The sequence below is a fragment of the Drosophila innubila genome, chromosome X (assembly GCF_004354385.1).
Source record: "Drosophila innubila isolate TH190305 chromosome X, UK_Dinn_1.0, whole genome shotgun sequence".
Taxonomy (NCBI): Eukaryota; Metazoa; Arthropoda; class Insecta; order Diptera; family Drosophilidae; genus Drosophila; species Drosophila innubila.
In genome coordinates this window covers 27,726,610-27,736,432 of record NC_047626.1, presented here as the reverse complement: position 1 = coordinate 27,736,432, position 9,823 = coordinate 27,726,610, and the positions used below count along the sequence as shown (strand labels likewise).

Genomic DNA, 9,823 nt, shown 5'->3' with positions numbered 1-9,823 from the left:
TACAGTGCTTTATTCCCAAAGTGAGATGTGAGGAGTTCAGTTGCACAGTTGCAGTGCTGTCGCATGCTCCACACTTCTATCTAACTAGTTGCGATAGCTTTGATTGCATTTCAAATTGGGCAACGGGGGCGTATGCGTAATGCCACAAGCGAAGTGCGTCCAAATATGGTGCACTGATGATAAGTTGCAGTTGTAATCACACGCTAATTTAAACTCCTTCTACACACACGCGAGTGTCAGTCCGACTGTCTGTGTACTGCTTTGATTTTAAAGGCATTGAATTGAATTCATATAAATTAAATTGAAATAACAAAGTTGCAAAGTTTACATTGGTAAATAATTATATCAAATATTAATTATTAAACTCACTATCGAGAGAACTTCTTTTTAATTGTAAGCCAAGACAGCTAACAATTCAGGTAATCAAACAACGTTTAATCAGCGCTATTAACTATTTTGAATTATTGCGAAACTTTGTCATAAATTGATTGAAGCTAAACTGGAGAACACTTGAATTAAGATGGAATACATATTTTCAGGGATGGAAATAAGTCATCTTAATGTTTCAACAGCTAACACTTAAGGGTAAATGAAAACGGAGCAATAATTCAATTTGTTTAAGCACTATCAACAAATTTTCACCTTAATTGCTATAATATTATTGAGGTTCGAAAGATATATGCAGCAAGAACATGTGATTTTAATGTGGTGTAGATTTTTGATTGAAGGCATTCTTTAAAACTAAGATATCAAGTTTTTATATTGTTATTTACTATCATCGTAATTAATCGCAACAAGATCGATTAAATATAATGGCTGTTTTAAATTTTAAAGCAATACAAGCACCTAAAAGTATGTTACGGTTATTTCTATAGTCGAGATCTCGACATGTGTCTGCCTAAGTCGAATAATACTGATGTAAGAGTATATGTATGTATTTGCAATAATCGAATATGGCTTGACATTTGATTGATTCAACAATCATAACTTACATACTATCCCAATGACTCATTTCAGTTCATTTAAGAGAAAATTATAAAAACTTGTATAAATTTTACTACTGACAATTTATTACTCGCTTCTACTCTGTAGCCAATTTGGACATGTTTACAAAAGAATATATATATATATAGATATATATGTATATACATATAGAACTTAGAATATATGATGATGATGAAACTAAAGCTATTTGCGAAAAAAAAAGAAAAAAAAAGTTGAGTTTATGTTGGTTCCACTTGACGATGTGAAAATGAGCTGCAAAATCAACAACAAGAATTGAGATGGCATTTTTTGAGGATTGGCATCAATTGCAATGGATTTCGGCTCCCATTTATCGTTTATAACTTATCGCTTATCGTTTATCCGTTTATCCGTGTATCCGTGTATCCGCTTATCGTTTAGAAATTGTAGTTGAGATTGCCGCTGCTGAATCTCACATGGGATACGGCTGACGAAGGTTGATACGATGGAGAACCCAATACGGAGGATTCGGGGATTGCCATGCCAAAGCTCTGGGAGGTGTTTGGCGCATTCTGCCCGGTCGCAAATTGCTGGGCAACATGTTGCTGCTGCTCGCGGAGAATATCCTGTTGCTGCTGCTGCAGGAATCCCATGTGCTGGAGGGTCGAATAGTAGTTTGGCTGTCTACCAGCTGCTGGCTGCGACTGCGATTGCAACTCCGTAAGCTGGCTCTGCTGCTGCTGCGGCTGTGGCACAGCCTGGCGTTGTTGCAACTGCAATCCATTGTTGCTGCCATAGAAACCGGCCGACTGCCGTTGCCCAAAGCTGTTCGACTGTGCTGGTTGAGATTGCGACTGAGATGGAGACTGTTGACCGATCGACACATCGGGATAGTAGGTGTAGAGCTTCTGGAGCAGCTGCTGTTGTTGCTGCTCAAACTCCAATCGCTGACGCTGGTAATCAAGGAAGGCGGCTTGCATTTGATCCGCGTAGCTGGGCATATTTCCCACTGTTTGCAGTTGTTGTTGCTGCTGCTGCTGCTGCTGCTGTTGTTGTTGTTGTTGTTGTGCCAAATATTGCTGCTGCTGCAACTGTTGCTGTTGCTGCAGCGTGTTGACAACTGACTCCGACTTTGGTTTGACTTGACGACCTCCGAGGGATTGTTGCGGAAACACACCCGTATATTGTACTCCCGTGCGTCCGGAGAAACGATTTGGAATTTGCTAGGAAGGGAAAAGAAAAAGAAAAGACCAAACCGGTTAGTTATAGAATTAGATAGGCCTCTGTACTCCCCGCATAGTTTCAGCAATTGCGGCAGCTCCCGAATTTGGTCACGCTTTAAAGACAGTTTATTCGGAAGCAACCCCAAAGCAGATGCAATAAACTAGAATTTTGCATCCTGCCTCCATCTATGCCAGAGATTCAACTGCAATTCGAGTTTCTTTCAGTTCTTTCAGTCATACCAGTCGACCACCATGTTTGGTACGCCTTGCAGTTCTCATTGCGATTTGCTAAAACTGTAATAAATAGAGAAGCAAGTTGTCTGCAACCACGAAAACAATTTGGCAGTGATGGAAATTTTGCACAGTTTTTTTTTTTATACACGACGAGAAAAGAAGAAAGACGAAAGAAAAAAAAAAGAAATTCGGAAATTCGAAATCTAAATTGATAAAGCGAAAAAACGAGACTGACAGTGCTCAGGCTCCGAGCTGAATTCCAAACAGTCGGAACAACCCGGAACAGTATCTCAAAGCCTGCTCTGTTAAACATCATACAAAGGCCAAATGCAAACAAGCACGTGAACTCGAAACTCGAAACGGCAAACGCAAAACGCAAAATAAACTGGGAAATGTGTGCCAAAGGGCGAAATTGATCATACGCCGTGTTGTGCAGATGCGATGCACGCGAACGAAATGTGCGACAATGTCACATAAAATGGTTTGCAACAACATGAACTGAGCACAGTTGAAAGAGATGCACCTAGTTGGGCAGATGCTCGGCCTTTGTCTCTGCCTCTTTATAGGCGGGGGATGGACAAGCGCCAGGCCATCGAATCCGTCTCCAAATGCGAATCCTTTTGAGCAACTCGCCCTGGGCGCCCTTAATGTGGGTGAACAAATAATGAATACCATGCAGGATGGCAACAAGGCTACCAAACAGTTGAACTTTGATACGGCGCTAATGAAGATCCATTCCAAGACGGAAATTGGACACGGCAATGCAATGACTCGACGGTCAGGTGACGATTCCGATTCCGATTCTGATGAGTCTAACGAACGACGACGGAAACGAAGTGTCAGCCACGGCGAGCACTTGAGGTCACATCGAGGCAAGCGTTCGCCGTGCTTTAACAAGATGCCGACGGAGTCTTCGGATGACGTGGAGGCCAGAAAGAAAATGGCGGCCGCTAGGAAACGTGCTGCCAACAATGCCGTCAGATCCCGCGTCATTCGTACAATGGACCAGCAGAAGAAGTCGAAGAAGAAGAAGCTGCATCGGCGTCGCCGCCAGACAATGTTGCCCAATGATGCAACAACAACAGGGCAACAACAGGGTGGTCCCAGTCTGGGGGATCGCGTCAAGGGAATGTGGCTGTCGTTCGTGGACAACGTGTTCGATGTCGTGCAACAGATGCGGCAGCAAATCAAAGGGGCAGCAGCTCAGGCAACAGCCTGATCAATTAAATGATCAATTATCAATGATAAATGTTTTAATAAATTCGAATCTGATACGAAAAGAAGCAACACAATCGATTAGTTTACTCATGCCACTTGTGGTTGCATTCAACATTATTAAAGCTGACTCAATCTAATTGCACGAGTTGAACAACATTGACAAATGTTATTTGCTTTCGGTTTATCTATCGATCTTCAATTATCCATAAATGTTCTGAATAAACATTTCAGACATGCAACTGGCCATTGCAATTGGCGTGCAGCACGTGCAACATTTCCGGTTTCAACTCTATCTCCCCTATCTCTGACTCAATCCAATTGTGAATACAAAAGCAAAAATGCCTCGTTACCAATTGATCAGTTGAAACAATGACTTCCACTTGGCAATTACTCTTTGGCCTGACTCTGGTTATGGCAATGCTTTTGACCTTGGCCAATTGCCAGGACGATCTGGATTTGGACTACTCCAATGAGTATGACAATGTGCGACCCCATTTCATCTACCCCGATGAACCGAGGTTGGACAAACGTCTAACATCAGCAGCCCAACAATTTGGGGAGAGTGTGAAAAACGCCTGGCAATCCATGGTTGACTCCTTTCACAATTATTTCGAGGAGCTACGCGACGTCTTTGCCGACGGCGTCAACAACAATGCTGAGGAGCTTCCAGTTTCCAATTAAACTGTATCGCAATTACAATTGCATTTTCCCAAAATAAATTGTAAAGCAGCAAATAGAATTTGAGTTTCACTTTTAATAGATAGGTTCGGTAGAGAAACAACTCTCTATAGAGTTGAATAAAATTTAAGACATAATAGGATTGATCATTAAATTATACAGCTTATTTACACAGAATTTCACAATATAAAATCATTAACAATGCATTGCAGTGCTAAAAAGTAAACAAAAAATACACATGTTATAAAATTATAGCTGTTGCCAAATGAGCCAATAATTAATTACTAATGATCAGTTTGAAAATAGGTAAATAATATAAATGGTAATAAAGAGGAGATCTTAGATATATTTATATATTTCAATAAAACTACAACGCAAAAGCAATTTCGATCGAGGATAAAATGAGCTGAACAATAACAGAAATTCAAGAGAATAAAAAGGAGAGAAAAAAAATGGATTACAACAAATAACCTACATAAACGTGTGCTACTGTTTAAAGAAAAGAAGAGAAATAAAACAAAAAAAAGATGCATTAATATTTTAAAGGCTATCAACGGAGTTGAATCAGAAATCTAGCAATATATGTAATCTAATAAATACGTCAGATCTTTCTAATTTTCTCCATTTTATACCCGCTACCACTATGGGGAAAAAAGTCCAATATTTTTGCTTTTAATTCAAATTTTTTGCTGTTAGGTATCTTGAAAATTTGTAGATTTTCTAAATCTGGATACTCAGGATAAAACAAAAATATATTTTTTTTAGATTTTTAGCTCAAAACTATTAAATTTGCTCATGTTTCGTGGAGTATTACTTTTGTACATCACACTGCATCACAAGAGTTTTGTTGGAAGGTTGTTAACTAAACCATATTGAATCAGATGTCATTTATAACTTTTGACCGTTTTTGCCCCCTTTCGCGAAAACACACATGTTGCAGATGTACATTTATGATAAAAATCGGATTTGCCTCACATTCAGTATGGGAGAGGGGTGAAGAGGGGTCAAATAAAAACAAAACATGTTATTAATTCTACCTTAATTTAACTAACAAATATCCAAAATTTTAAGTGTCTAGCTTTACATTTAGATTCCTTTTTTTTTTAATTTAAGCTTTAGTATTGATCAAAGAAGGAGGGAGTGAAGAAAAGATCCAACTTTAGTCTAAGTAACGTTTATGCTAAGTATCAAGCTTCTAGCTTAATAATTAGATTTTTCGTAATTATATTACACGTTCCTTCATAGTCGGATTGGGAGGGGGTGGGGCTAAGGCGTGATCAAATTAAAAAAAAAAAATTGAAATTCTACATTAGTCTAACTTAGGTCCATGCCAAATTTCAAGTCTCTAGCTTTACATTTAGAGTTTATGCAAAAATTACAGACTTTTTTCCCATAGTGGTTACTTAAAAAAGTTGCTTTAAATGGTATATTGTGTTCGTTGAAATGTATATATATTCTTGATCAACATCAACAGCCGAGTCGATATAGTCATGTCCGTCTGTCTGTCTGTCCGTTCTCATGAACAACAGGATCATTTCACTCCAGAACAACTGCATCGAGTAGTTAACTTTGCTTTGGAGGCCATGGAGTATGTGCGAAGTTTTGAGTTGTGGCACTCAAATGGAATATTGGCATCAACAGCAGCAAATGCGCGAATGTCACCTTCGCCACAAGAGTGGGATTCTGTCCAGCTATACGAATGGTCGGCTCTGTGCTTAAGTACGAAGATCACTATAAATACCTGGGGATCATCTTAGACAGATGCCTAAAGCTTGGTCGACAATGCGACAATGGTCAAAAGAACGATCCTGTAGAAAGCTGCCAAAATGGAGTGACTGCAGTCTCCCAGATATAAACTCTCCCTTCATAGCAAGGTAGCCATATACAAGGCCAGATTGAGCCCGATCTGAAAATATGGGCTCCAAATCTATGGGACTACTGCCAAAACCCATTTAAATTAGATGCGAGTGACACAGAGCAAGATACTCAGGAGAATCTGCAATGCTCCCTGGTACATGCTCACTAGGGACATAGAAAGGGATCTTGAAGTACCTAAGATTGACGATGTTATACAAATACACGCAGAAAAATATAGAGTCAGGCTGGGATCGCATCCCAATGTACTCGCACGACGGCTATTGCTATACAGAGGAAAGAGGAGACTCAAAAGAAACCACCCACGGGATCTGCCTTCCAGAATCCTGTCTTAGAAAGTTTATGTCCAAATGTAAATATATCGTGCTCCTATTGTAAGTCTTACTAGTTTCTCAATCATGTCAAATATTATATTTCATTGTAATTGATAGTGAATATTTCACTATTTTGTTAGTTATTCGTATTTTTCTTCTTGATTTAAAATTAGTTTAAGCTGCCATGTGGTAGCAGTACGCTAGTTAGCCTTAATATAAACAAAATGTAAGTAATAAATTAAAAAACATTAATAAAGAAGCCTTTCCGACTAGCTTTTTTCTCTGTTTGTTTCTTGAATAACTTCTGTGTTTGTTCTCTGTACGAAGATGTATCTTTATCCTAAACAGATATATGGTTTCTATTATAATTTTGTCACACCCAGTAAATCACAGAATAGCGAATTTCAAGATCAATTATAATGCTTGAGTTTGGAGCTCTGGCACACATGATATTCCTGATCTCAATTTAAAATTGCATCACTGTCAGATAAATAAACACGAAAGTAAATTAAAAAAACATTTTGCACATTGCTCTTGAGACAGAATCGAAAATTCTTTAAAACTTTCAGCTTTGAAAAAAAAAAACATATCACAATTGAAGGATTAATTTAATTACAAATATTTTCCAGTTGTTTTCCAACACTGACAATAATCAGAGGATTATAAGCAAAATATATTTTTTCAGTTGCGTTTCAAATTCTCATTATGATTGGGGTGATAAATATAAATGCAGTATTTAATGCACATTTATTGAAACTGGCGGAAATACAAGCATAATCTGTAACCATAAGACCTTGAAGGTTGCGCAACACTGGAAGTTGCCATATGTCATATGACAAATAGTCAAGATAACAGTTAACATTTGGGCGTAATTTACGGTTCGAATCGTTAATGGTCAGAAGTTCGACGTAACGATGATTACGTTGATCTAAATGCCTTTGGATGTTGTTTAACACTAGAACACGATACGATTGCTAATTACTAAACAAGTGCATGCGAGTGCAATTCTGGTTACAGATGTTGCCTGAGATTGCATCGGCGGATGTGTATGTGGAACACGACCACGAGCCGGACTCTTGTTGTTGTTGTTGCAGTTGCTGCTAATTAGCCAAATGGTGCATCGGAGACGACCCCAGTTGGCTGTTAAATAAGCCGCATCGAGAGCAACCTCAACCAGACCAGAAATGAATTCGGTTTGCATCGCATTGTTGCTGCTCGCAGGTTGCATTGCCGCCCGTCCACAGGTGAGAACAAGAACAACATAAGGAAGTGGAGCTTTAATCCCCTCCCCCTCCCCCCGATTTGTCCCTACTAGGACTTGGAAACAGGCATGTTGCTGGCAGCTGCACAGTTGAAGGAACTGGTGGAAACTGGAGCCGCCGCACGCAACGACCAAAGTGTTGAGATGTTTGGCCAAAAGATGAGAGGTGGCATGGAAATGGGCTTTGGGGATGCCATGCGGCCAATTGGGGCAGGTCGGCGTCGTCGTCGTCGTCGTCGAGACGTCGCACAGTGGGACATTAGGGCGGGAAGGCGGTACAAAAATCATTTATTCGATTAAAGCTACTGTAAAAGTAATAAATGCAATCGATAGAGAAATCTTCAAAGATTACAAATCCAAAAGGTTTTTGAAATCAGTTTAATATTGTGGGCGTGACAGCCTCTCAAATTTGACAAATTTTTCAGTGCGAGCACAAATGTGCAAATTTTACAAAAAATACAAAGCTTTAAAACTGTTTTGTTGACAAGTTATTAGTCCGATATTTATGTTTTTGGTATTATACAAAAAGTAGGTTTATTTATAATGAAATGCCGGACAATTAAGTTTTTTAACTTGTTTTCCTTTTATATAAGCAATGTTATAAAAAATTACTTAAATTAGGCTATATTTCAACTTTGGTGGAACATAACTAAATTTGAACTCACTTGGACTCCATCTCACTACTACAGGAGTCTTTGTTTATCAATTCTCTAACAAAATTACCCCGGTCTTTCATGCATCTGGGTGCGCCTAAGTACACTTATAATCCAAAAACTGAAGCAACCTCGCAATAAAATGGTGATAAAAGGGGAAGAGCACAGTGCAATTATATACGTTACCAGATTTAAAAAAAAAAAATAAAATAAAAAAATAATAAACATTTTTTATATATTAAGCAATGCTGTTTAAGGGATGAAACATATTAAAATTTATATTTCGTACAAAAAAAAAGATTTATTTTTTTAATTTTACATGTAAAATATGCACTGAAAATATTTTTGAACTTTGACCGAAAACTCTGAATCAACCAGTGGACCTATCAAGCAGTGCAAACATTCATTTTAAATCTTAAAAAGTTTTTTATCAAATGTTTTTGAAATTTTTTAAGATATGATTTTTGTACAGCAAAATGAGAGATTGTCCCACTGTGCGTCGTCAACTTGATGAAACCCAAGTTGTAGCAAGTGCAACTTTTGCTTCGCAAAGTAAATGCATAAACCAAAAACTTACCAGCTGTTGATGTTGTTGTTCTTGTTGTTGTTGTTGTTGTTGTTCGTCTAATGATTGAAGCTGAGCTTGTGGCAACTCTGGTTGCTGCTGTTGCTGCTGTTGCGGTTGTTGTTGCTGCTTGGCGGCGCCATAGTATCGCGTGAAACTCTGTTGCAGTGCCGGCGTCTTTAGTGTGAAGGAGTTGGAGTTGGCATCGGTGTGAAAGGATAATTGTGCCTGGCACACATCCTGCTGGGTAACAAGAAGCAGCAGGCACAGGGTCAACACTGGATAGGTATACCAAGAGGCAAACATATCAATCTCCAATGATTTCTGACAACGGCAGCAAACGCTAATTATAATTGATTCAGATTTTCAGACACGCGGTGATCTTAATTAATGCCACGCCCACAACAGCGACAATGACAATGACAATGACAACGACAACGTCAACGACAACGATGCGATTACAGTTACTCCCAAATTGCGACTGTGCGTTGCCCGCCCGTCGCTTTAACGTTTTATACTTGGCCCTTTGGTTTTGGCTTCAGCTTTTGGCCATTTACTTGGCATTCAGCAGTGGCAACAACTGCAGCAGCTGATGGCAAATGGAAAATTTATTTATTGGCTTTGTGGACTCAAGTGCGTGAGGTGACAGCCCAACAGACCCACCGATCCACCGATCCACCGATTTACCAATCCAACCCTCCCTGCAAACGTCTCTTTAATTCCCAAATCGTAAGCTTGGATCATTTAAATTGTGGGCGTGTAAATGGGCAATATTAGGTTTATATATATAGATATTTAAAAGTTGCATAAGACAGACAAAGAGAGAGAGTGGAGAGAGG

At 39.0% G+C, this 9,823-nt stretch overlaps 3 protein-coding genes across 3 annotated transcripts; 2 read left to right on the top strand and 1 right to left on the bottom strand.

The window, feature by feature from the left end:
* Window positions 1–1,046: 1,046 nt before the first annotated feature.
* On the bottom strand, window positions 1,047–9,290 carry LOC117793970 (putative uncharacterized protein DDB_G0271606). Its single transcript, XM_034634435.1, has 2 exons — window positions 8,997–9,290; window positions 1,047–2,186 (listed from the first exon to the last, which is right to left on the bottom strand). The coding sequence occupies exons 1-2, from the start codon at window positions 9,288–9,290 to the stop codon at window positions 1,401–1,403; spliced, it is 1,080 nt and encodes a 359-aa protein (XP_034490326.1). The 3' UTR covers window positions 1,047–1,400.
* LOC117793710 lies at window positions 4,003–4,372 on the top strand. Its single transcript, XM_034634093.1, has one exon. The coding sequence runs from the start codon at window positions 4,008–4,010 to the stop codon at window positions 4,317–4,319; it is 312 nt and encodes a 103-aa protein (XP_034489984.1). The 5' UTR covers window positions 4,003–4,007; the 3' UTR covers window positions 4,320–4,372.
* LOC117793712 lies at window positions 4,802–8,121 on the top strand. The gene is made up of 3 exons (XM_034634095.1): window positions 4,802–4,807; window positions 7,683–7,749; window positions 7,821–8,121. The coding sequence occupies exons 2-3, from the start codon at window positions 7,690–7,692 to the stop codon at window positions 8,064–8,066; spliced, it is 306 nt and encodes a 101-aa protein (XP_034489986.1). The 5' UTR covers window positions 4,802–4,807; window positions 7,683–7,689; the 3' UTR covers window positions 8,067–8,121.
* Window positions 9,291–9,823: the final 533 nt, after the last annotated feature.